We start from the raw sequence: 27099 nt of genomic DNA, 5'->3' as shown, positions 1-27099 counted from the left end.
GGTCGGCGTTCTGTCGATTTGGCCAACCTTGTCAGATTGTCCGACCTCCCATTCTAAAAGTAGGCAGCACATTTTGATGACGAAGTATGCAACCCATCAGATTTCGCTAGCAGTGTAAATTTTAATGTAGAATAGTGTGATATGAAGCTGTAAAATCGCCCTAACCTACCTAATCCCTAACCCTGACCTCAGTACCATCCAATTATTAATTGGTAGCATTTTCTGATGGGAAGGATAAAATGTCAGGACACCGGCGCGTCCATAGAGGCGACCTAGGCAGCAGAATAGTGAGGGCGGCATCCGCGTAAAGATCAACTAGGCCTGTAACAATATCTATTTTTTGTGGTACGATATATATCACCAAAATGTATTGCGATAAACGATATTATTGTCATTTTAAGACCATTTTGACACTAGAGTATCATCACAATGCAAGTACACTCTTCCAAAGAACACATAACATTTTATTATTAAGAATATTTCACTTCATTATAGTCATTTTAACAATTGAATAATTAGGCATTGGAATCAAATTGTGAAAATGTATATATAAACAAACAAATAAATAATAATAACAAACAACAAAAAAGGTGTATTTTCAGTTGTCAGGCACCCACATGGAAATGTACTATAGTAATGTATAGTAAATACTACAGTGTTTAACCATACTGACACTGACACCTCCAGTAGAGATAAAGAGGCTGTGCAATCAGCTTAAATGTGGCTAGAGTTGGTGTTTATGTATGGACGATATATATACTGCATCACCAAAAATGACTGAGGACATGTGCATGTTTTGTGTGATCAGTGGATGTATTGATTATTGTGACAGGCCTAAGAAACTGCAAAAACTTTTGGCGAAACACTAATCAAATTATATTGGTTAAAGCATTGAACCAATCAACTAGTGGTTCTCAACTCCTTAGGGACCGGCTGATATTTTATACCGATGTGTTTATATAAAAATAATGCAGGTTCATTTTGCCGACTGACACAATAAAAACAGAATTCACAGTTTGAGAAGGTGAACGGCGTGCATGCTGTCTTCTCAAAACTACAATAATTACAGCATGAAATGAACGTAGCATATGCCTCTTTTATTAAACACACCTGATTCAGATTCTGATTGTTAGCAGAGCTTCATGAACTGAAGTCTGTGGGTGAGGTAAGACTAATGTCCGCACTAATATCTTTCAGTTCATTCATTCATTCATTTTGACTTAGTCCTATTATTAATTAGGGGTCGCCACATCGGAATATCTAGCATTTGTTTTACGCAGCAGATGCCCTTCCAGCTGCAACCCAACACTGGGAAACACCCATACACTCCTGCATTCACACAGACACACTACGGCCAGTTTAGTTGATCAGTTCCCCTATAGCGCATGTGTTTGGACTGTGGGGGAAACCGGAGCACCCGGAGGAAACCCACACCAACACGGGGAGAACATGCAAACTCCACACAGAAACACACACTGACCCAGCCAGGGCTCGAACAAGCGATCTTCTTGCTGTAAGGCAATTGTGCTACCCACTGTGCTAACCACACATGAACCAACCACTATGAGGAGAACCAGGAGATGGGCTCGAGTTTGCTGTGTATCTTCATGTGCTGATCAAGACTTCCTTTATTCAGGAATCTCTTTCCGCACCGCTGGCATGGGAAAGGCTTCTCTCCAGTGTGGGTCCACATGTGTCCCGTCAGACTGTCTTCATCCAGGTAACTCCGTCCACACTGCTGGCACACAAACGGCTTGAGTCCAGTGTGAAACTTCAAGTGATTCTTGAGGCTGCGCTTCTGACTGTAGCTCTTCCCGCACTCCTCACAGCGATACGGTTTATCTCCTTCGTGGATCCTCATGTGATCAAAAAGGCTGTCTTTATTAATATAGCTCACCCCACAGAGCTGGCACACGTGCGGAGTGAAGCCGGAGTGCAGTTTTGCGTGATTTGCGAGGTTGTGTTTATGAAGGAAACTCTTCCCGCACTCTTCACACTGGAAGGGTTTCTCCAGCTTGTGTATTCTGTAATGCTCCAGCAGATGCTCTTTACGGGTGAAGCTCCTGAGACACTGATGGCAGAAGAACACTACAGCTCTCTGAGCGCTGTTTTCCGATGTTTGTGTGGAGCTTTCTCCAGTGTGGACCCTGAAGTGCTCCATCAGATGCTCCTTAGTCTCGAAGCTCATCTTGCACTCCAGGCAGGAGAAGAAAAAGCCTTTTCCTCTTTGAGCTCTTTTCTGAGTCAAGCTGGTGCCGATTCTTGAGCAGCTTAAATACTGAGGCTGCTCGCAGTCCTGAAGATCCTCGTCCTCATTCTGTTCTTCACCTTGCTCCTTCACCCTGATCTCACTTTGCTCATCTTTGACCGGAGTTTTGTCCTTCACCTTGATCTGCTCTGAACAGAACACAACAAAATGGGCAATCATAAATCTATCCAGCCTCGTGAGCTGTGTGGAGACCATGGTGGACAAAAAACATTGAGCCGTAATGGCGGCTACACTGAGATCTCCACAGAAACGCAGCACAATCCGCTCATATTTTTGATCTGTTTTAAGCTTTAAATATTTGGATCACAAATCAACAAAACAAAACAGAGATAAAACAACACAGAGATAAAACAAAACAGAGATATGATCACAAACTGTAAATTCTGTGCACATTTAATCCATACACTGCTGTTTCATACTGTACTGTACTGTACTGAGGTCACTGTGTTACCACTGTGACCTCATTGCAAGAAGGTCCCAGGTTCGAGTCTCGGTTGGGTCAGTTGGTGTTTCTGTGTGGAGTTTGCATGTTCTCCCCGTGTTGGTGTGGGTTTCCTCTGGGTGCTCCGGTTTCCCCCACAGTCCAAACACATGCGCTATAGAGGAACTGATCAACTAAACTGGCCATAGTGTATGAGTGAGTGTGAATGTGTGTTTCCCAGTACTGGGTTGCATATGGAATGGCATCCGCCGTGTAAAACATATGCTGGAATAGTTGGCGGTTTATTGCACTGTGGCGACCCCTGATGAATAAAGAGACTAAGCTGAAGGAAAATGAATGAATTTAATAAGTCTGATTATTATGTTTTTACTTTTATTTTACACATCTAACCGAAATCTAAGACTGCTTAAGCTAATGTGGCACCTAAACAAAGTGCTCAATTACATTTTTGTTATAATAAATCTACCTTTATCTCATGACTCAATTTACCTAGCTATGATTTTTATGACGGTCTAGTGACAGAAATGGACAGAATAGATATGACGATAGATAACTGTTGTGCTGTAAAAAGTTCTGAGACGTCATAAAAACACAACCCAGCTCTTATACTAAATCGGGAATATTCCATTACCGACAGTCTTATTAAATTACACAGTAAATGTGCTGTAATGTGTGTGTGTGTGTAGAATGATCTCTCCGTCATCCACAGACCTGTGTGTTCCTCCGGCTCTTCCTTCTTCAGGGTTAAGGCTTCTTCCTCTTCATCTCCACACGGCTCAGGAATCCGCACTTCTTCACTCTCCTCTTTTATAAACTCAGTCTTGACAGCAGTGTGTGTTGAAGACATCATTTCATAATAAAACACACTTATTTCGCTCTGACAGGAAAAGAGTCTCCGTCGCTTTCAGCAGGGCAGGAATATTCGCGCGCTTTCTGACTGGATTCGCGCTCTTTCCTGCTGGACAGTAGATGTGTGTTTTTCTGAACAGATCCAGAGTCAGTTTGTGTTTAATATCTGCTGTTTTACACTATAAATAAGCAGTACTATTGACGATGCTGGATCCTCTGCTTCTTCTGGAGTTTTAGTGACGGTTGTAAACACAGTTTGACAGCATCAGCGCCACCTACTGGAGTGGGCCACTTAGTTTTATTAAATGATTTTAAAATTTACAGTTAAAATAGATCTTTATATACCGCAGGGCTCATAACATTCCCAATTAGATTTTGAGTACTGTGTTTCTTCCAAATTCTGTTTTAACATAGTTTCTCAGAAAATGGAAATATTTTAAGCTTATAATTTATTACTGAAAATGTTGTTATTTTGAACCATTTATTAGACATTCTTAAAAAGTAAAATATAAAGCAAAAAGTGGGGTTTCAACACTCAGTAAATGTTGTTACTCAAATTCTTATTATACTAATAACTGATAACACTGAAGACTGGAGTAATGATGCTGAAAATTCAGCTTTACACCACATAAATAAATGACACTTTACACCAAAACAATGAACTGCTCATCTCAATAACAGCAGTATGTGCTAACAAAGTAAAATAGTGTCATTGTAAGTTTTTTAGTTGACCTTAAAGTGTATTAAACTAATTTAAACATTTAAATAATAATTTAAATATTTGATCACAGATACTGATTCATGTGAACCAGATTCGATTGTAATGGTCAGAACTGCACTGTAAAGATATGTTAATGAATATTCTTTTGTGTTTTGAGTTTGACAAAAATCTGACAAAAACAAAAAATAAGCAGTATAAAGTACTCCACTCATTTATTTACTTTTCAGCTTAGTCCCTTTATTAATCCGGGGTCGCCACAGCGGAATGAACCGCCAACTTATCCAGCACATGTTTCCGCATCGGATGCCCTTCCAGCCGCAACCCATCTCTGGGAAACATCCACACACACACACACACAACTACGGACAATTTAGCCCACCCAATTCACCTGTACCACATGTCTTTGGATTGTGGGGGAAACCGGAGCACCCGGAGGAAACCCACGCAAACGCACGGAGAACATACAAACTCCACACAGATACGCCAACTGACCTGCCTGAGGCTCGAACAAGCAACCTTCTAGGTGTGAGGCGACAGCACTACCTACTGCGCCACCTATAAAGTACTCCAGTTAGCTTGAAATACATACCCACTTCATATCGTGACCACCTCAGCGGTGCGTTATTCTCAATTATTCCTTACATAACACAACATACGAGCATTGTTTATGGAAAATTAGGTGTTGGGATCTTTAGGGGCTTCAGGATCCAATTCTGGGAGTCTAAAATGATTCTAAAATGATTATTGACCTACATCGTTTTCCTATTTCTTCAGCTGTGCAAATACATTTCAAGATGGGGTGGAGTTAAATTAGGTCCCCACCACCAATGTCAAAGGCAAATCAATGTCCTTGGCGACTGTCATTATTATCTTTATTATTATCATTATTATCTCGCGTGTGCCCAGACACACACCATCGCAATCTAATTTAAAAACAGAATCGATTCTGAATTACTAGGGAAATAATCGCCATACATCAATGAACTGATATATTTCTCCCACTCATAGTGACACTTTTGTGAATGTGCTGGAGTGGCCTTACCAGAGCCCAGACCTGAACCCTACTGAATATCTCTGAGAGCTCTGATTGGCCAAGAGAGATTGGTCTGGCTTCCTTTCATTGTGAAGTCCTTTTCACATTACCGAAATGCAAAAAAGCATTGCTCTACATGTGATCAATCAGACCATCTATATCTTATTTATCTTTAACTCCATCCACACAAACAGCTAAAGGCCGGCGTGGACTTTAAGGTGATACGCAAGACTGCGTTTATGAGTGTAAGTCCTCTCGCATTGATCACACTTAAATGGTTTGCCTAGTTCATGAATCCTCAAATGAATAATAAGACTCTCTTCATGGATGTAGCCCTTCCCACAGTGCTGGCATACATAAGGCCTCAGGTCAGTGTGAGATTTTGCGTGATTTGCGAGGCTTTGCTTATGATAGAAACTCTTCCCGCACTCTTCACAAGGAAAGGGTTTCTCCACCTTGTGTATTCTGTAGTGCTTCAGCAGATGTTCTCTACAGGAAAACTCTCTGAAACACTGATGGCAGAACATCATCTGTTTCTGTGATGTGTTGGTGTGTGTTTGGTGTGCTTTCTCCAGTGTGGATCCTGAAGTGCTCCATCAGATGCTCCTTAGTCTCGAAGCTCATCTTGCACTCCAGGCAGGAGAAGAAAAAGCCTTTTCCTCTTTGAGCTCTTTTCTGAGTCAAGCTGGTGCCGATTCTTGAGCAGCTTAAATACTGAGGCTGCTCGCAGTCCTGAAGATCCTCGTTTAGTTTAATCTCAATCTGAGCTGAAAATAACAGAATAAAAAGTTAAAGCACAAATTCATGACCACAAAGGAACTGGAAGTAAACAAAGCTGCAGGATATTGGAAAAAAGAGCATTACAATATTTAGTTTTTCTGTGGGAAAATTTCACAAGATTGCTTATAACCCTATTTTGAAACAATTCATAAGTTTAGATTGATTGGGATCATTTTGTAGAAATTTACACTGTGAAAAATGCTTTTCTTCAGATCTTTTTGTCTCGTTCCTAGTTGAAAATATCTAAAAATGCTTAAATCAAGAAGCATTTTCTAGACAAGGAAAAAAATATCGTCTTGTTTTCAGAAATAATGAATCTAAATTAAGTGAGTTTTTCTTTAAATTGATAAAAAAAAGCTAACAGGTTAAGAAAAATAATTTCACATAAAATTATTCTGCTCACCGCATTTGCAGATTATTTTAAGAAAAAGTCCCTTCATTTTGACTCATTATTTCTTAAAACAACACAATATGTTTTGCTTGTTAAGAAAATGCTTCTTGATTGATGAATTTTTAGATATTTGGACTAGAAACGAGACAAAAACTAGCTAAGAAAAGCATTATTTAAAGTGTAATAACAAAAAGAAAGGTATAACTATAAGAGAAGGTGTAAGAATTGTATGCGATGCCACTGTGACCTGTTCCTTATTATATTATAAAGATGCTTTTTTTTCTTTTTTTTGTATCTAATAATTAAGTCAAAGGTAATTAACAAAAATTACTACAAAAAGGAGTAGAAAACGTCATCCACAGACCTGTGTGCTCCTCCGGCTCTTCCTTCTTCAGGGTTAAGGCTTCTTCTTCTTCATCTCCACACGGCTCAGGAATCCGCACTTCTTCACTCTCCTCTTTTATAAACTCAGTCTTGACAGCAGTGTGTGTTGAAGACATCATTTCATAATAAAACACACTTATTTCGCTCTGACAGGAAAAGAGTCTCCGTCGCCTTCAGCAGGGCAGGAATATTCGCGCGCTTTCTGACTGGATTCGCGCTCTTTCCTGCTGGACAGTAGATGTGTGTTTTTCTGAACAGATCCAGAGTCAGTTTGTGTTTAATATCTGCTGTTTTACACTATAAATAAGCAGTACTATTGACGATGCTGGATCCTCTGCTTCTTCTAGAGTTTTAGTGACGGTTGTAAACACAGTTTTACAGCATCAGCGCCACCTACTGGAGTGGGCCACTTAGTTTTATTAAATGATTTTAAAATTTACAGTTAAAATAGATCTTTATATACCGCAGGGCTCATAACATTCCCAATTAGATTTTGAGCACTGTGTTTCTTCAAATTTCTGTTTCTCAGAATATGGAAATATATTGAGCTCCTTATTTATTACTGAAAATGTTGTTATTCCGAACCATTCATCAGACAAAGAAAATATAAAGCAAAAAGTGTGTCAGTGTTTTCAACACTGATAATAATCAATAAACAATAATCAAATTCTCTTATTTACTGATTTCTGAAAGATCATAAACACTGAAGACTGGAGTAATGATGCTGAAAATTCAGCTTTACATCACATAAATGACACTTTACACCAAAACAATGAACTGCTCATCTCAATAACAGCAGTATGTGCTAACAAAGTAAAATAGTGTCATTGTAGGTTTTTTAGATGACCTTAAAGTGTATTAAACTAATTTAAACATTTAATTAAAAATTTAAATATTTGAACACACAGATGTTGACTCATATTTATCAGATTCAACAGTTTTGATTGTAATGGTCAGAACTGCACTGTAAAAATATCTGTTAATGAACATTTTTTTGTGTTTTGAGTTTGACAAAAATACAAAATAAGCAGTATAAAGTACTCCAGTTAGCTTGAAATGCATACCACTTCATATTGTGACCACCTCAGCTGTGCGTTATTCTCAATATTCCTTACATAACACAACATAAGAGCATTGTTTATGGAAAATTAGGTGTTGGGATCTTTAGGGGCTTCAGGATCCAATTCTGGGAGTCATAATTCAATTCCAAAATGATTATTAACCTACATCGTTTTCCTATTTCTTCAGCTGTGCAAATACATTTCAAGATGGGGTAGAGTTTAATTAGATCCCCACCAACGTCAAAAGCAAATCAATGCCCTTGTCGACCCAATGCTTATTATTTTTCTGCTTCTATCTTGCACACACCAGACATGCACCATCGCAATCTAATTTAAAAACAGAATTAATTCTGAATCGCTACAGAAATAATCGCCATACATCAATGAATCGATATATTTCTCCCACCCGAATGTGCTGGAGTGGCCTCGCCAGAGCCCAGAACTAAACCATATAGAACATCTCTGAGAGATCTGATTGGCCAAGAGAGACTGGGTTGAGTTTGTTCTGGCTCTTTTCACTTTTTGGGAAAGGTTTCTCCCCAGTGTGGCTCCAGATGTGATCAATCAGACCATCTATATCTTATTTATCTTTAAATCCATCTACACAAATGGTTAAAGGCCAGCGTGGACTTTAAGGTGATACGTAAGATTGTGTTTATAAGTGTAAGTCCTCTCGCATTGATCACACTTAAATGGTTTGCCTAGTTTGTGAATCCTCAAATGAATAATAAGACTCTCTTCATGGATGTAGCCCTTCCCACAGTGCTGGCATACATAAGGCCTCAAGTCAGTGTGAGATTTTGCATGATTTGCGAGGCTTTGCTTATGATAGAAACTCTTCCCGCACTCTTCACAAGGAAAGGGTTTCTCCACCTTGTGTATTCTGTAGTGCTTCAGCAGATGTTCTCTACAGGAAAACTCTCTGAAACACTGATGGCAGAACATCATCTGTTTCTGTGATGTGTTGGTGTGTGTTTGTGTGGAGCTTTCTCCAGTGTGGATCCTGAAGTGCTCCATCAGATGCTCCTTAGTCTCGAAGCTCATCTTGCACTCCAGGCAGGAGAAGAAAAAGCCTTTTCCTCTTTGAGCTCTTTTCTGAGTCAAGCTGGTGCCGATTCTTGAGCAGCTTAAATACTGAGGCTGCTCGCAGTCCTGAAGATCCTCGTTTAGTTTAATCTCAATCTGAGCTGAAAATAACAGAATAAAAAGTTAAAGCACAAATTCATGACCACAAAGGAGCTGGAAGTAAACAAAGCTGCAGGATATTGGAAAAAAGAGCATTACAATATTTAGTTTTTCTGTCTGAAAATTTCACAAGATTGCTTATAACCCTATTTGGAAACAATTCATACTTTTAGATTGTTCAGGTCCATTTTGTAGAAATTTACACTGTGAAAAATGCTTTTCTTCAGATCTTTTTGTCTCGTTCCTAGTTGAAAATATCTAAAAATGCTTAAATCAAGAAGCATTTTCTAGACAAGGAACAAATATCGTCTTGTTTTCAGAAATAATGAGTCAAAATTAAAAGTTTTTCTTTAAATTGATAAAAAAAAAGCTAACAGGGTAAGAAAAATAATTTCACATAAGATTATTCTGCTCACCGCATTTGCAGATTATTTTAAGAAAAAGTTTCTTCATTTTGACTCATTATTTCTTAAAACAACACAATATGTTTTGCTTGTCAAGAAAATGCTACTTAAGAATTTTTAATTTAAGAATTTTTAGATATTTGGACTAAAACAAAACAAAAACTCTAAGAAAGAAAAGCATTTCTGCAGTGTAATAACCAGTAGAAAGTTATAACTGTATAAGAGAAGGTGTAAGAACTATATCTGATGCCTCTGTGACCTGTTCTTCATCATTTTATATAGTTTTTTCTTTTCTCCTTTTTATCCATTAAATTATTATGTAAAAGTAAATTAACATAAAAGCTACAACAAATGAACGAGTACAAACAAAACGTCATCCACAGACCTGTGTGTTCCTCCGGCTCTTCCTTCTTCAGGGTTAAGGCTTCTTCTTCTTCATCTCCACACGGCTCAGGAATCCGCACTTCTTCACTCTCCTCTTTTATAAACTCAGTCTTGACAGCAGTGTGTGTTGAAGACATCATTTCATAATAAAACACACTTATTTCGCTCTGACAGGAAAAGAGTCTCCGTCGCCTTCAGCAGGGCAGGAATATTCGCGCGCTTTCTGACTGGATTCGCGCTCTTTCCTGCTGGACAGTAGATGTGTGTTTTTCTGAACAGATCCAGAGTCAGTTTGTGTTTAATATCTGCTGTTTTACACTATAAATAAGCAGTACTATTGACGATGCTGGATCCTCTGCTCCTTCTGGAGTTTTAGTGACGGTTGTAAACAGTTTGACAGCATCAGCGCCACCTACTGGAGTGGGCCACTTAGTTTTATTAAATGATTTTAAAATTTACAGTTAAAATAGATCTTTATATACCGCAGGGCTCATAACATTCCCAATTAGATTTTGAGTACTGTGTTTCTTCAAATTTCTGTTTCTCAGAATATGGAAATATATTGAGCTCCTTATTTATTACTGAAAATGTTGTTATTCCGAACCATTCATCAGACAAAGAAAATATAAAGCAAAAAGTGTGTCAGTGTTTTCAACACTGATAATAATCAATAAACAATAATCAAATTCTCTTATTTACTGATTTCTGAAAGATCATAAACACTGAAGACTGGAGTAATGATGCTGAAAATTCAGCTTTACATCACATAAATAAATGACACTTTACACCAAAACAATGAACTGCTCATCTCAATAACAGCAGTATGTGCTAACAAAGTAAAATAGTGTCCATGTTGGTTTTTTAGATGACCTTAAAGTGTATTAAACTAATTTAAGCATTTGATCACACAGATGTTGACTCATATTTATCAGATTCAACAGTTTTGATTGTAATGGTCAGAACTGCACTGTAAAAATATCTGTTAATGAACATTTTTTTGTGTTTTGAGTTTGACAAAAATACAAAATAAGCAGTATAAAGTACTCCAGTTAGCTTGAAATGCATACCACTTCATATTGTGACCACCTCAGCTGTGCGTTATTCTCAATATTCCTTACATAACACAACATAAGAGCATTGTTTATGGAAAATTAGGTGTTGGGATCTTTAGGGGCTTCAGGATCCAATTCTGGGAGTCATAATTCAATTCCAAAATGATTATTAACCTACATCGTTTTCCTATTTCTTCAGCTGTGCAAATACATTTCAAGATGGGGTGGAGTTAAATTAGATCCCCACCAACATCAAAAGCAAATCAATGCCCTTAGCGACCCAATGCTTATTATTTTTCTGCTTCTATCTTGCACACACCAGACATGCACCATCGCAATCTAATTTAAAAACAGAATTAATTCTGAATCGCTACAGAAATAATCGCCATACATCAATGAATCGATATATTTCTCCCAGCCGAATGTGCTGGAGTGGCCTCGCCAGAGCCCAGACCTAAACCATATAGAACATCTCTCAGAGATCTAAATGGCCAAGAGGTCAATCACCGGGTTGAGTTCGTTCTGGCTTGTTTTTATTGTGAAGCAATTTTCACTTTTTGGGAAAGGTTTCTCCCCAGTGTGGCTCCAGATGTGATCAATCAGACCATCTATATCTTATTTATTTTTAAATCCATCTACACAAATGGTTAAAGGCCAGCGTGGACTTTAAGGTGATACGTAAGATTGTGTTTATAAGTGTAAGTCCTCTCGCATTGATCACACTTAAATGGTTTGCCTAGTTCATGAATCCTCAAATGAATAATAAGACTCTCTTCATGGATGTAGCCCTTCCCACAGTGCTGGCATACATAAGGCCTCAAGTCAGTGTGAGATTTTGCGTGATTTGCGAGGCTTTGCTTATGATAGAAACTCTTCCCGCACTCTTCACAAGGAAAGGGTTTCTCCACCTTGTGTATTCTGTAGTGCTCCAGCAGATGTTCTCTACAGGAAAACTCTCTGAAACACTGATGGCAGAACATCATCTGTTTCTGTGATGTGTTGGTGTGTGTTTGTGCGGAGCTTTCTCCAGTGTGGATCCTGAAGTGCTCCATCAGATGCTCCTTAGTCTCGAAGCTCATCTTGCACTCCAGGCAGGAGAAGAAAAAGCCTTTTCCTCTTTGAGCTCTTTTCTGAGTCAAGCTGGTGCCGATTCTTGAGCAGCTTAAATACTGAGGCTGCTCGCAGTCCTGAAGATCCTCGTTTAGTTTAATCTCAATCTGAGCTGAAAATAACAGAATAAAAAGTTAAAGCACAAATTCATGACCACAAAGGAGCTGGAAGTAAACAAAGCTGCAGGATATTGGAAAAAAGAGCATTACAATATTTAGTTTTTCTGTGGGAAAATTTCACAAGATTGCTTATAACCCTATTTGGAAACTTTTACATACGTTTAGATTGTTCGGGTCCATTTTGTAGAAATTTACACTGTGAAAAATGCTTTTTTTAAGATCTTTTTGTCTCGTTCCTAGTTGAAAATATCTAAAAATGCTTAAATCAAGAAGCATTTTCTAGACAAGGAAAAAAATATCGTCTTGTTTTCAGAAATAATGAATCTAAATTAAGTGAGTTTTTCTTTAAATTGATAAAAAAAAGCTAACAGGTTAAGAAAAATAATTTCACATAAAATTATTCTGCTCACTGCATTTGCAGATTATTTTAAGAAAAAGTCCCTTCATTTTGACTCATTTCTTAAAACACGATATGTTTTGCTTGTCAAGAAAATGCTTCTTAAGAATTTTTAATTTAAGAATTTTTAGATATTTGGACTAAAACAAAACAAAAACTCTAAGAAAGAAAAGCATGTCTGCAGTGTAATAACCAGTAGAAAGTTATAACTGTATAAGAGAAGGTGTAAGAACTATATGTGATGCCTTTGTGACCTGTTCTTCATCATTTTATATAGATTGTTTTTTTTTTCTCCTTTTTATCCATTAAATTATTATGTAAAAGTAAATTAACATAAAAGCTACAACAAATGAACGAGTACAAACAAAACGTCATCCACAGACCTGTGTGTTCCTCCGGCTCTTCCTTCTTCAGGGTTAAGGCTTCTTCTTCTTCATCTCCACACGGCTCAGGAATCCGCACTTCTTCACTCTCCTCTTTTATAAACTCAGCCTTGACAGCAGTGTGTGTTGAAGACATCATTTCATAATAAAACACACTTATTTCGCTCTGACAGGAAAAGAGTCTCCGTCGCCTTCAGCAGGGCAGGAATATTCGCGCTCTTTCCTGCTGGACAGTAGATGTGTGTTTTTCTGAACAGATCCAGAGTCAGTTTGTGTTTAATATCTGCTGTTTTACTCTATAAATGAACAGAATGTTAAAGAGAAACACAGCGAGACTGAGAGCCTTCTTCTTCTGCAGTTTTAGTGACGGTTGTAAACAGTTTTGAAGCATCAGCGCCACCTATATATACGACGTCGGTAAGTGTGCACACAGCTGATACTGAAAAGGGATTTAAAATGTTTAAATATTTATAGAGTAATATCTGAATTATTAATAAAGTCATTGTGCCACAACAATTGAATAGAAGAAACTTGACATTTAAGTCTGAGTGCAATAAATGGTCAATTAGAGGTATATTAAATGGATAATTCACCCAAAAATAAAAATGTACTCATTTACTCTCCTTCAAGTGGTTTCTTCCTTTATGCGTTTCTTTCTTCTGTTGAACACAAAATCAGTTATTTTGAAGAAGAGCTGAAAACCACAGAGAACATAGAAAACCAGTAACCATTGACTTCCATAGTAGGAAAAACAAATACTATTGAAGTCAATGGTTAAAGGTTTCCAGCATTTTACACATCATCATCATTTAATTCAACATAAGAAAGAAACTCATAAAGGTTTTAAACGAGTACAGTCTGAGTAAATGATGACAGAATTTTCATCTTTGGGTGAACTATCCCAACTTACAGAAGATTCTATGAATATATATATTTTTAAATAAAGGATTTTGTTCATTTTACAGCTTCAAATATGCAGTAATACACACTTTGAAGATACAATAAATCTGATGAAAAATGGGCTTCGAAATTGAAATTTTAAAAAGTACAGTTTATTAAGAATCACAATTCAACATTATATTAAAATATATTTAATACACATTGAGTTACATGCATGCAAACCAAAAAAAAACAAAACATGTTGTGTGCAATTATTCAGACAAATAAGACATTTTCTAATCTCAATATTTGATCGTCAGACATTCAAACTTTAGGAAAACAATATCTTTGGCATGTTCTATGGAACTGAAAGGAAAATAAAAGAAATGGCACGTATTTCTGGTTTGAAAAGGGAAAAAATTACCGCTGTATTTGGTTTTGACCACTGAAAAAGTGTACAATTCATAACAATAAGTATACCAAAAGAAACTTTTTTAAGTATACCTTTGTTAAGAAACAAAATCTACAACAATTTCTACAAAACTTTAGTTACATGCATGCAACTTTTAGGTGAAAAACCCACAAGTTTCCCATTTAGCCAGCAGATTTTCTCCAATCTCTCGGCAAAAAAAATAACACAATAATGCTTTCCATTATTATTTTAAATTTACCCCCCCCCCCCTGTAAATTTTCTCCAAATGCCCACCACCAGAATCTTTGAAGAGTGTTTTCTCATTAAATATGCATTAATGGAATTTCTTAACAAAACGATATGTTTTTCACCCGCAAAAGCCCTGTCACCTTGATTTACCATTGAATGGGTCATAAAATGCATTTATACAACATGTTAAATTGTTCTCTAACTTCTACACAGAAGCTATGTGGTTTAGATAAGTGCAAAAAGTCTCCAGAAATAGTTCTACATGTGCATTTACGACCCTAGGATTTCCCCCTAGAATAAAACACTCTGCTTTTACCTTATTTGGAAGGGTCATGAATATTAATGAGCTCTGCTCTGATTGTGCACGGCTCATTTCACTGACTAGTTTACGCAGCAAATAGAAATATACTGTCTGGCATAAACGCAGGAGCACTACTTGAAATATAAACATGGGAAATAATCATACTTTAGCAGTACAACTTAAATTATTTGACCAAACTGATTAGAGTACATATTAGATTAAAATAGAAATACATGATCCTCATCAACATTGTTGTTTACATTACAAGTGCATTACTAAGGCAATAGTTGACGAATTTCTACAATTTTTTAACAAATGTAGTGTGATTTTGCTGAGGCCACGCCCCCTGCAGAGTCCCTGCCCACTGCAGTAGTTTATAGTTTGTATTTTATAAATTAGATGTATTTGACAAAACAGGCAGGAATCAATAATAACCTAAAAATAATATTTAACTATGCTAGATGGAGTTAGCTTATTAGCCAAGGTTAATGTTACTGTAGTAGCACTTTAGCGTTGTGTTGTTATATTAAAGTTTAATTTAAACAGAAATGACTTCAATAGTCGAGAAATATTCAGGAATTAGCCACAGACTACAGTATACCCTTAAAGGGATTTTGGCATAGCCTACATGTTATTGATCCTCGAGTGTAACGCCACAGTTAGTGTTATGTGCGAATTTACATATTTTTAGTGGTCCTTTGCTCAAACAAGATTTAAATAAGGAGGAGTGTTTGAGGCTCAATAACTCCTTTATATTTATATTATTACATATAAACAGTGAAATCAGCATCTGTTTCACCAAAACCGTCGATTGTAAGTGCAGGGCATAACTGGCATGTTTCAGTAAGTAAACCTGTCTTAAGACACTTCAAGCTTAACGAATGAAGTTTTGTTTTTCATAATAAAAATAATAGTCCAGAAGCCAGTACCATGAAGCAGGATTAGCTGGTTATGCTTCAGTTTAGTATGAACCAATCCTGGATTTTAGATACCATGATTGTAGCTGGGATTTAATCATTCTTGGTTGCCATGGTAACTTATACCGCGCAGCTAAATCGGCTCCAGGGCAGGTTATGGTCATCATGCTACAGTATGTTCTGGCTATGTTCAGGATATTATTTTTGGACATGTTTAGGTTACATTTGGGATATTAATGTTCAGATTTTTGACATGTTCATGTTATGTTCTGGACTTGTACTAGTTATGTTCGGGTTATGTTTTGGATATGTTCTGGACATGTTCTGGTTTTGTTTTAGATATGTTCAGGATATGTTATGGACATGTTTAGCATATATTCTCGATATGTTCTGGTGATGTTCAGGTTTTGTTCTGGATGTTATTGGCATGTTCAGGTTATATTCTGAATATGTTCTGGAAATGTACTAGTTATGTTAGGGTTATGTTTTGTATATATTCTGCACATATTCTGGATATGTTCTGGTTTTGCTTTAGATATGTTTTTGTTATGTTTTGAAAATGTTCTGGACATGTTCAGGATATATTCTCGATATGTTCTGGTAATGGTCAGGTTTTGTTCTCCATGTGTTATTGGAATGTTCAGGTTATGCTCTAGATATGTTCTGGACCTGTACAGGTTATGTTCAGCTTATGTTCTGGTTTTAGATATGTTCAGGTTATGTTCTGGATATGTTCAGGACATGTTCTGGTTTAGAAATCACAAACTGAAATTTAACCAGTTGGCTGTGCACAAAATGAGAAGTTAGAGAAGTGCACTTTAGAGAAGTTTATTTATTATAATTATTTCAGATTATCCGTAATTCATGACACATAAGCAATTTTAGTTTAACCAATTTTATAGTTTTATTAAATTGAAATATACAGAAAGCCGCATTTTTAACCAGTAGACAACGCATTAAGAACTATATATGAGCTTAGAGTTGAGTCAACTAAACAAACTAACTTTACTAACACTAATAAAGTACAACTCTGGTGTTAATGATCATGCTAGTTGATTGGCTGGTTACAGCTAGTGTTTGTTTACACTATGAGATGAACAATTCTCACAGTGCTGGGATCCTTCAGACAGACAGACAGTGGCACTGTGAGGCCATTGCCTTTACATGCTTATTAAAAAGTCTACAAGACTTTAAATGAATGTCACTATAGGCATCGCATGAAAATCTAACTGTAGCATTGTATGCTAGACAATAGGAATTAGTTTTAACTCCGTCAAAATAAAAGTCCCACTCTTAAAACATAGTGGATAAAAAAGAAAATGCCTTAGTGAATCTGAAACCGCCAGTACAAGTATAAAAGCATGAAGTATTTTTGAACACTCCTGTTCTTAAAGCTGAATATTTATGCTCATTGTTTCAGCTTTGGACAGGCCTTTTTCAGATGTTTCCCCAGATTTCCGTATCTGCTGAAAGTCTTCCCACAGGAAGGGCAGAGGTACGGCTTCTCTCCAGTGTGCACACGCTCGTGCACTTTCAAGGCCCCTGAAACTGTGAAGCTCTTTTCACAGTGTGAACACTTGTAGGGTTTTTCTCCAGTGTGGATGCGCTCGTGCACTTTTAATTCTCCAGGTCTGATGAAAGTGCTGCCGCACTCCAGGCACACGTAGGGTTTCTCCCCAATGTGTGTCTTCTGATGGTCCTTAAAGCCATTGAGCCACAGGAAACTCTTCCCACAGAATGAGCACACGTATCGCCGCTCGTCCTCGTGAATCCTCATGTGTGTCTTTAAATGCACGGCCAGGAAAAACTTCTTCTCACACTTCTCACAGCTGAAGGGTCTTTCTCCAGTGTGTGACAGCAGGTGTGTTTTCAGGTTGCACGCTTCAGCAAACCTCCTGCCGCACTCAGGACACTGGTGTAGTTTCTCTCCAGAATGCACCTTCATGTGTCTCTTCAGACTGTTGTGATGTGTGAAGCTCTTCCCGCACAGCAGACATGTGAAAGGTTTCTCTCCGGAGTGTATTTTGGCGTGCTCTTTCAGTCCTTCTTTCTGTGTGAAGCTCTTCTTGCATTGAGCGCAGTTGAACGGCCGCTCGCCGGAGTGTATCCGCACGTGTCTCCTCAGGTCTCCAGAGTTTGCGAAGCTCCTGTCGCACTGAGCGCAGGTGAACGGTCTCTCTCCGGTGTGGATTCTGATGTGCCTCTTCAGGTCTCTTTTACAGGTGAACGTCTTTCCACATTCTGGGCAGGCGTAGGGACTATTATCTTCTGTTTCTTCAGTCTGAGAGCAGCTACAGGAGTTTTCTCCAGGCATTAAATGATAAGGTTTCTGACCTTCCTCCACTTCATTTTGCTCTTCAGTTTCATCTTTCACTTCCAGCAGGTCTTAAAGTAAAGAGAAAAACACAAACAAAACATCAAGAGAACGTGTTGATTTTAGAGCAATAATTGACCACAGGCTGTGAATCATTAACCCTTGTGTGCTGTTGGGTCGTTTTCATCCACTCTGGGCTGATTTTAAGTTTAATTTGGCCACAGCTTTCTCTGTGTTTCAGCAAATGGAATGATTTTTGGTGATGAATCTTATTTTGACACATTTTGGCGAAATACATTTAAATTTTTCAAAAACTCAACCATACACTCTGGGCAGCTTTACTACCCCTTCATTATGTTGGTGGCTGTTTTTGCCCCATTGACTTTCATTAAAATCACATCCGTGCATAATTTTTGCATGTTAAAAATTACTTCTAGCTCACATTGTGTCAATCATATTCCCGCACTGCCTCCAAAACTGTCATCTGTCAAAAAAAAATTGAATTGGGTTAGATTTATTCGTTTTTCACATCCAAAATAGCATTTTTAGGGGTGCTTTGACAATTCGATGCCGCCAAATGGCAAACTCCAAAATGGCGTTGGAGAATCGAATGTACTTAATCTCACAACACAAAGCCCTTTATGATAAACAAAGCATGGAATATAAAGACACTGCATTAAAGAACTGATTGTGGCAGGTGATTGCAGAACATCTTGGAAACCAGGACAGTAGGTACTGATTTCAAAATAAACGGTGTGTGAAAGGTTATAAAGTGAAGTTACTGAGGTAAACAATAGCTTGTTGCTAATATGATTGATATTCAAATCAGTGAACAAAATCTGGCGCAACCTGAGGGAAACGTACGTCCGCTACAGAAAAGGAGACTCCATTTTGTATTGTTCTGCAAATTACTTAGCAATGGATTAATTAATATGCATCAGACTCGGTGTGCCATGGTTTATGTGCATGACGAATTTTTCAGATGCGAAAAAAAACCCACATGAAAATTTCAGACTTCACTGTGCAAAGACCTTAATCAGTATGATGACATATTTCCAGCAGAATATTGAGTAGGGGGCGGGGTTAGGAGCTAATATATTTTAGGTTCTACTCTCAATTTTCACTTGCAGCAAACTAAGCGTTGGAGGGGCGTGGCTAAGGACCTAATCCATAAAACTGACGTCATGAGAGAATAACTGCCATTCCAGAGCAGAAGCAGGTGTGCAGATTTGGATTAAAGATTACCAGAGCAATTCACTTTACTAATTGTTAACCATATGACCAACAATGTCGACAAGCAAAATAAATATTGTAAATTTGATTTCATGCAGACCTCAAAACCAATGAAATACGTCCAAAAACACAAATGTACGAGGTTTGAGGGTTAAAATATTATGGTCTGATTGATTTGTAGTGTTGTGGACATGATCACCAACCTGTTTGTTCTTCAGGATCTTCATCCTCCATTCTGCATGATTCTGCATCACTCATATCTTCACTGTCCTCTTTAACCATCTCCATCTTCACAGCAGATTCAGCTCTTTAGCCTTTCCTGCGTGTTTGTTTGTAAATGTTGTCACGTATAAGGTTGTCAATACTTCAGTGTTTTCCTTACGTGTAGATTCGATTTACTAGGAGGAAAAACATCTTTTCCGACTCCATTTAAAAACAAAACGCCTGTTATCACTTCACGTAAAGCTGTTCAATATTACACTTAATAATTTACATTCATTTCAAATGACTACCACAGAAGATTCACTAAACCGAACCAAAAAGTTTCCTCCTGTTTCATACTTGAATGCGCCGAAAACCAGTTCACTTCTTCCGTGTGTTTCGCGCAGACGCACAGCGCAGGACCAAAATAAAAGTCTGTTTTCATTTCGATTATGCATGATGTTCTGTACACTGCAGTCTAAACACTTTCATTCTGTAGCCGCACAACAAGTCTGACTTTTAAAACAGAAATGACCGTTTTTTAAACAGAAATAACCGTTTTTATTAAGGAATAACCGTTTTTTTAAAACAGAAATAACCGTTTTTAAACAGAAACAACCGTTTTTAAACAGAAATGACCGTTTTTATTAAGGAATAACCGTTTTTTTAAAACAGAAATAACCGTTTTTAAACAGAAACAACCGTTTTTAAACAGAAATGACCGTTTTTATTAAGGAATAACCGTTTTTTTAAAACAGAAATAACCGTTTTTAAACAGAAACAACTGTTTTTGAACAGAAATGACCGTTTTTTATTGAGGAATAACCGTTTTTTTTTAAACAGAAATAACAGTTTTAAAACAGAAATGACCGTTTTTTAATAAGGAATAACCGTTTTTTTAAAAAACAGAAACAACCGCTTCATAACACTGTTTAGCAGTGTTGCTATGGCAACACAACCGCTACAGTAATATAAACAGATGAGCCAATACTGTAGTTTTCTACAACTATAGATTATATTATACTACAATACACCAGTTTACTGTGGTAAAAACGGAAGTATACTATATTTATAACAATTTCTCAGTTTAGTAATACTTAATATTACAGTATGCTAGGTTATAGATACTATAATACACTTTACTATGGTATTATGGTACTATTATTTATTGTCTCATATTGTCTATATTTTCTGTTTTTAATAACTTTGTTCCGTTTCTGTAGCTGGGGTTCTGTCTAAAGGAATGAAAAGCAGATTTTACTTTTTATATCACTGTATAAAAATGTATATATATATATTTAAATATAAACATGTTACAGTCAGAAAACCAATGATCGTACTAAATTACCTTTATGGAGTTTTGTAGATCTTCCATCAAATGACCTAAATATACACAAATAGCATGTTTAATTTACACTAAAGAGTCATTATTGTGAAGCTTAAATAAAGAAATAATGTATTTCTAAATAAGCTTTAATCTCTGATATGTGTTGCTGAATTGAAGAAAATCTGTTTGGTGAAATATTCCAGGCTTGAGCATGATACAACACATCAAATCATACATTTTGTCCTAAAAGTTACAGTAATAAGCAAGACACTGCTGGAAACCATATTCTCTGTTTTATTTAAGTGGCTGTCAAATATTTTGGCAAATAATTCAGATTAAAACACATGGTGGTAAGCAACATTCATAAACACAAGACTGATATTGTGAATATGACAATAGCTTTAAGAGTCTCCAGGTTCAATAAAACACATGACAAAGGATGTATTAATATCAGTATTAATATTAATATAGCAGTAAACAATGTGTGTGGTGTTGCAGGCTCCATCTACTGGTGCGACGGGGATTTTAAAGGCACATTTGTTCATTGGTTACATTTCACATTTATCACTTTCAATAAAGCAGGAATAAACAATATTACAATAAAGTTACAACACTGTGCTAAAAAAGTAAGTAAAAAGTGCTGCTCTTCTGTAGATATGTTCACACACAGCCACAAACACTAAAATATACAATATTGCCCTCTTAGTCAGTTTACATCATGATTAAAATACTAAAGTATGAACAAGCACACAATCAGCTTGACTGATTTCTTTATAAAAGTAACAAAGTATACTGAAATTATACACTGAGGAGTTATGATTCACATTTTGAAGATGATTAAAACATTTAAATACACTGACATCAGTGTAGTTTAATAACTGCTACCACATAATTAAGCATATAACGATTCACTCAACTCACAATTTGATTCATGAATTTGATGTCATGATTTTCTTTTATGTATTACATTTATTTATTTATTTTATTTATTATTTATCTTTTAAACATAATGAGATTGAAGACATCATACATGTCCTTTGATTAGGCTACTGCTGTACAATTTTATATTAAAATATAAAAACGAAATACATTTTTATAGCAAACCGCAACTCAAAAAATGTACATAAAAGAAATCCCTCTTGACATAAACAAAGTAAGGCTTTGCTTGTGTTCTTTCCATTTAAAACTGAAGTCAACCACTGCATTTCAATCAGGATCCCAATTAAGATCCAGCATTTCTAAATTGAACACAAAAACAGAATGCTGTGACATCAGTCAGTCATAAAACATGAAGGAAATAGCGGATGAGCTGAATGAGCTGCAGATTCACTCTCTGCCAGCAGGAGGCGCTAATAAACAACACTGATCTCCTGTTTCTATAGTTACTGCTGTAAAAAACTCTTTAGTGTTTTAGTTTTACTTAACATATAATATACCCTATAGTTGTAGAAAACTACAGTATTGGGTCTTTTGTTTATATTACTATAAATGTCGTGTTACCATAGCAACTGTAGAATCACCACAACAGATCAGTTACTGTAGTTGTGGTGTTACCATAGCAACTGTAGAATCACCACAACAGATCAGTTACTGTAGTTGTTGTGTTACCATAGCAACTGTAGAATCACCACAACAGATTAATTCCAGTACTTTACTGTAGTTAGGCTCAAAAACACTTCAATATTTTTTAATGTGGTATCTCTAGAGTCTAAATGGACCTTGTTCACTTTCTCAGCTTTGGACAGGCCTTTTTCAGATGTTTCCCTAGACTGCCGTATCTGCTGAAAGTTTTCCCGCATGTAGGGCAGAGGTACGGCTTCTCTCCAGTGTGCACGCGCTCGTGCACTTTCAGCCCTGACGACTGAGTGAAGCTCTTTTCACAGTGTGAACACTTGTAGGGTTTTTCTCCAGTGTGGATGCGCTCGTGCACCTTCAGCTCCGCAGCTCTGGCGAAGGTTTTGCCGCACTCCAGGCACACGTAGGGTTTCTCCCCAATGTGAGTCTTCTGATGGTCCTTAAATCCATGCAACCACAGGAAACTCTTCCCACAGAATGAGCACACGTATCGCCGCTCGTCCTCGTGAATCCTCATGTGTGTCTTTAAATGCACGGCCAGGAAAAACTTCTTCTCACACTTCTCACAGCTGAAGGGTCTTTCTCCAGTGTGTGACAGCAGGTGTGTTTTCAGGTTGCACGCTTCAGCAAACCTCCTGCCGCACTCAGGACACTGGTGTAGTTTCTCTCCAGAATGCACCTTCATGTGCACCTTCAGCGTGCTCTGCTGAGTGAAGCTCTTCCCGCACAGCGTGCATGTGAATGGTTTCTCTCCGGAGTGTGTTTTTGCGTGCTCCCTCAGCACCTCTTTCTGTTTGTAGCTCTTCCCGCATTGAGGGCAGGTGTACGGTCTGTCTCTGGAGTGAATGCGCATGTGCCGTTTTAGCTCTCCCGAGCTCGGGAAGCTCTTTGCACACTGCCGACAGGTGAACGGACGCTCACCTGTGTGGATCCTCAAGTGCCTCTTCAGTCCTCCTGAATTGGTGAAGCTCTTTTCGCACTGCGGACATGTGAACGGACGCTCTCCGGTGTGTATCCTGAAGTGATCCTTCAGGCTTCCCTTACATGTGAAGCTCTTGGCGCACTGAGGACAGGTGTACGGCCGCTCACCTGTGTGGATCACCATGTGGACCTCCAGGTGTCCTTTACGTGTGAAACTCTTCCCACACTGCGGGCAGGAGAAGGAGCCTTTGGGTGGAGCAGTCTCTGAGCCGCTAGAGGACTTTTCGTCACTTGTTGAACTCTTCTCTTCATTGGCTTCTTCATCTTTCACCTTCATCAGGTCTGAAATGACATAAACATGAAAAGAAAGTGTTGTTTATATGAAGACTTGATTCAGATTTACAACTGATATATAAACAGAGCTGGATAAAGCATAAAAGTAATCTAAAAGTAATCCAAAAGTAGTCAGATTACTTTTGCATTAATACGTAATCTAAATATATTATATTACTTCTACAAATGTTTTAATGTAATTTATAATCTGAAATATAATATCTTTAGATTACATAATTACAGTGATGTAATCTGACTGCCTTTGGATACAAAAGTAATCTAGATGTAATCCAAAAGTAGTCGATTACAGTAGCTTAAATATGCAATCTAAAGATATTATACTACTGCCAACAACTGTTGTAATGTCATTTGTAATCTGTAATATATTTGGTTTGGATTACATATTAATGATAATCTGTTTTTGAATACAAAAGTAATCTAAAAGTAATCCAAAAATAATGAGATTACGTTAGCATAAATATGTAATCTAAAGAAATTATTTTACTTTTTTAAAACTGTTTTAATGTACTTTGTAATCTGTAATATATTATCTTTAGATTACATAATTACAGTAATGTAATCTGTTTTTTAATACAAAAGTAATCCAAATGTAAGCCAAAAGTAGTTTGATTACGTTAGCATAAATCTGTAATCTAAAGATAACTGTTGTAGTGTAATCTTTAATATATTAGCTTTATATTACATATTTTTGTAATGTAATCCGACTACTTTTTAGAAAAGTCATCTAAATGTAATCCAAAAGTGGTCTAGTTATGTTACCATAAATATTTAATGTTATATAAATATGTAATTTTGTAATCTAATTTGTAATCTTTAACATGAGTAATCCAATGTTAAATTTATACTTTCCCTGCTGAAAAATCCATCTTAAACCAGCCTAGGCTGGTTGACCAGCCTGGTTTTAGAGGGGTTTTGGCCATTTCCAGCCTGGTCTTAGCTGGTACACTAAATCCAGCTAAAACCAGCCTGGTTTAAGCTAGACATAGCTGGTTTTAGCTGGTAATCACCCAGCCTGACCAGCTAAGACCAGGCTGGAAATGGTGGAAACCAGTCTGAAAGTGGCCAAAACCCCTTTAAAACCAGGCTGGTCGACCAGCTAAAACCAGCTCACCAGCCTAGGCTGGTTTAAACTGGATTTTTCAGCAGGGTTGTAATATAATCTCTTAATTACACATTTATAAAATTATCAGACTACTTTTGGATTACTTTAGTGCTAACCCTTATCTGACATCACATACACTGAAGCAGGATAATTTATTTTGACAACTATTCAATGTTAATATTCACTATTAGTAACAGAGCAACACTAAATCTGATTATTTTACTTCAGATTAAGTGTTTAAAAAAGCAACATTACAAAAAACTATTAAAAACATGAAAACTACAGCAATATCAACGAAACATCAACTAAAACACATTAAATGTGAAGATGACAATGAAAACTATCAAACAGCAACAGTACAAATGCGAAAAATCAGATATTAAGCCACAGGTTTATTAATATAGAGATAAAAAAGAGAAATATTATGAGAATTAATCAACTATAAACAGTTTCCTGCCATTCTGTAAATAATATGTAATCATGTAATCCATAAAAAGTAACTTACAAGTATTCAAAAGAGTAATTTACTCTCATTAAGTTACAATTACTTGATTTCTGGAATCTGATAAAGTAATCCAGATTACCGTTAGCCCATTACTATCCCAGCTCTGAATAAAACTATGAATAAAACATGTCTCACTTTAAATATCTGTGATTATTCATTATATTATGGATGGATAATAATCACCAACCTGTAGTATTTCCCTCAGTGTCCTCATCTGTCATGGTGTGTGTTTCTGCATCACTCTCCTCCTTAACACACTCCATATTTACTGCAGTATTTCAGATCTTCTTCTAGTTCTTGTCCCGTTTAAGACGCAAATACCAGTGGAAAGAAAACAAATGCCGAAATATATCGATCTGCAGGCATTTCACTGCAAAACCCGCCATTTAACTCAAGATATTTACAAAAACCCGAAGCCTTCAGCAGCTATTGTGATCTTTACTGATGTATTGGAGCTTATAATGAAGAATAATAACGTCGTCTCTATACTTCAGTAAAGTGTGGATCATCTCTGAACGTTTCGTGTCCGTTAATATGTATTATTCCGCCGAGGAATATAAAACTCTCTCGGCAGATTTTCAGCAGCTCTGACGCAGCCCTGATGACGTCACCGCGCCGAGTGATGTTTTCATGTTGATGAAAAAAGTCAAACCGAAACTAAATGCTTTAATTAAAGAACACTAGCGATTAAAGCTGTGCATTTCCATTACAGTAAAGCACTAAATATTACCAGAAACGTGGTGGATGTTTGTAACAATGCCATTAATAATAATAAAAGTGAAATGACAGCCAGCAAAAGTGTCAAGTTCTCTAGAAATAACTCATTTAAAAGATAAAGTGATTATATATTTCCAGATTCATTAATACAGGTGATTCTGCATCATGCACTGTAAAAAACGCTGGGTTGTTTGTGTAAAATATGAACAATATTAACCATGTATGTATATAATGTCATTTTTTATTAAATGTCATTTTTTAACCCAGTGGCTGGGTTTGTCTATATTAAGCTTATAATTTGGTTAAAACAACCCAGCATATATATAGCATAAAACCTGGCGATTGAACTATAACTCCAGACACGTGACAGAATTGAATAAATTGTGTATAAATTATTTAGTTTGCAACAGATTATCAGACAGTTTATTACGTCACAATGCTAATATACCGCAAAATAATATTTTACAATCAACAATATTATTAATAATCAGCAACTGACGGAGCTGAAATAATGTGAGCTTTTGTTTTTGGTATGTATCTTTTGTAATGTGGGTTTTCTATATATATATATATATATATATATATATATATACATACACATACACACTACCTGACAAAAGTCTTGTCACCTATCCAAGTTTAAGGAACAGTAAATAATAACTGGACTTCTAGTTGATGATTTGGTATCAGAAGTGTCTTATATGAAAGGTAAAGGCCTCTAGATGAGGCTTATTTGAGCACAATATAATCTGATCATGTCTTGATTATTAATGATTTGATTAGGACAGTAAGGTCTGACTCTGCTTAGACTAAAGTCTGCTCACTGAACCTTCAATAATGTCCAGTATAGAATATGTGCTCATGCTGCAGTGGAAACAGAATGAATATTGTGTCTGACTCCATCATGAGCTTGGAGGACTGCATCCATACATCTCTGACATGACTCAAATCACTGATTAATAAAGTCATCTGGAATGGCAAAGAAAGCCTTCTTGCAGGACACCCAGAGTTCATCAAGAGTCTTTGTTATCATCCACTCTGCAGATCTCTCACACGCCCCCATACTGAATGATTCCCAAACCATGATTTGTCCTTCACCAAACTTGACTGATTTCTGTGAGAGTCTTG

The 27099-nt window shown here is 36.9% G+C and overlaps 5 protein-coding genes and 1 pseudogene across 5 annotated transcripts; all 6 read right to left on the bottom strand.

Annotated features, from left to right (window-relative positions):
* Positions 1-443: 443 nt before the first annotated feature.
* zgc:113452 (uncharacterized protein LOC569975 homolog) lies at positions 444-3924 on the bottom strand. The gene is made up of 2 exons (XM_056470230.1): positions 3423-3924; positions 444-2397 (listed from the first exon to the last, which is right to left on the bottom strand). The coding sequence occupies exons 1-2, from the start codon at positions 3559-3561 to the stop codon at positions 1562-1564; spliced, it is 975 nt and encodes a 324-aa protein (XP_056326205.1). The 5' UTR covers positions 3562-3924; the 3' UTR covers positions 444-1561.
* Positions 3925-4489: 565 nt separating this feature from the next.
* On the bottom strand, positions 4490-7513 carry LOC130239189 (gastrula zinc finger protein XlCGF49.1-like; annotated as a pseudogene).
* A 57-nt stretch (positions 7514-7570) lies between these two features.
* On the bottom strand, positions 7571-10257 carry LOC130239180 (gastrula zinc finger protein XlCGF49.1-like). The gene is made up of 2 exons (XM_056470236.1): positions 9905-10257; positions 7571-9117 (listed from the first exon to the last, which is right to left on the bottom strand). Exons 1-2 carry the CDS (start codon positions 10041-10043, stop codon positions 8543-8545), a joined length of 714 nt encoding a protein of 237 aa, XP_056326211.1. The 5' UTR covers positions 10044-10257; the 3' UTR covers positions 7571-8542.
* Positions 10258-10584: 327 nt separating this feature from the next.
* On the bottom strand, positions 10585-13308 carry LOC130234996 (gastrula zinc finger protein XlCGF49.1-like). The gene is made up of 2 exons (XM_056465359.1): positions 12965-13308; positions 10585-12177 (listed from the first exon to the last, which is right to left on the bottom strand). The coding sequence occupies exons 1-2, from the start codon at positions 13101-13103 to the stop codon at positions 11603-11605; spliced, it is 714 nt and encodes a 237-aa protein (XP_056321334.1). The 5' UTR covers positions 13104-13308; the 3' UTR covers positions 10585-11602.
* Positions 13309-14081: 773 nt separating this feature from the next.
* LOC130239116 (gastrula zinc finger protein XlCGF8.2DB) lies at positions 14082-19852 on the bottom strand. The gene is made up of 2 exons (XM_056470227.1): positions 19473-19852; positions 14082-18107 (listed from the first exon to the last, which is right to left on the bottom strand). The coding sequence occupies exons 1-2, from the start codon at positions 19555-19557 to the stop codon at positions 17131-17133; spliced, it is 1062 nt and encodes a 353-aa protein (XP_056326202.1). The 5' UTR covers positions 19558-19852; the 3' UTR covers positions 14082-17130.
* A 1236-nt stretch (positions 19853-21088) lies between these two features.
* Positions 21089-25851, bottom strand: LOC130234986 (gastrula zinc finger protein XlCGF57.1-like). Its single transcript, XM_056465349.1, has 2 exons — positions 25442-25851; positions 21089-23635 (listed from the first exon to the last, which is right to left on the bottom strand). The coding sequence occupies exons 1-2, from the start codon at positions 25515-25517 to the stop codon at positions 22521-22523; spliced, it is 1191 nt and encodes a 396-aa protein (XP_056321324.1). The 5' UTR covers positions 25518-25851; the 3' UTR covers positions 21089-22520.
* Between the last annotated feature and the right edge of the window lie 1248 nt (positions 25852-27099).

This window comes from Danio aesculapii, chromosome 2, assembly GCF_903798145.1.
Source record: "Danio aesculapii chromosome 2, fDanAes4.1, whole genome shotgun sequence".
Lineage (NCBI taxonomy): Eukaryota > Metazoa > Chordata > Actinopteri > Cypriniformes > Danionidae > Danio > Danio aesculapii.
Note: the sequence above shows the minus strand (reverse complement) of the source record. Positions and strands in the feature narration are given on the sequence as shown.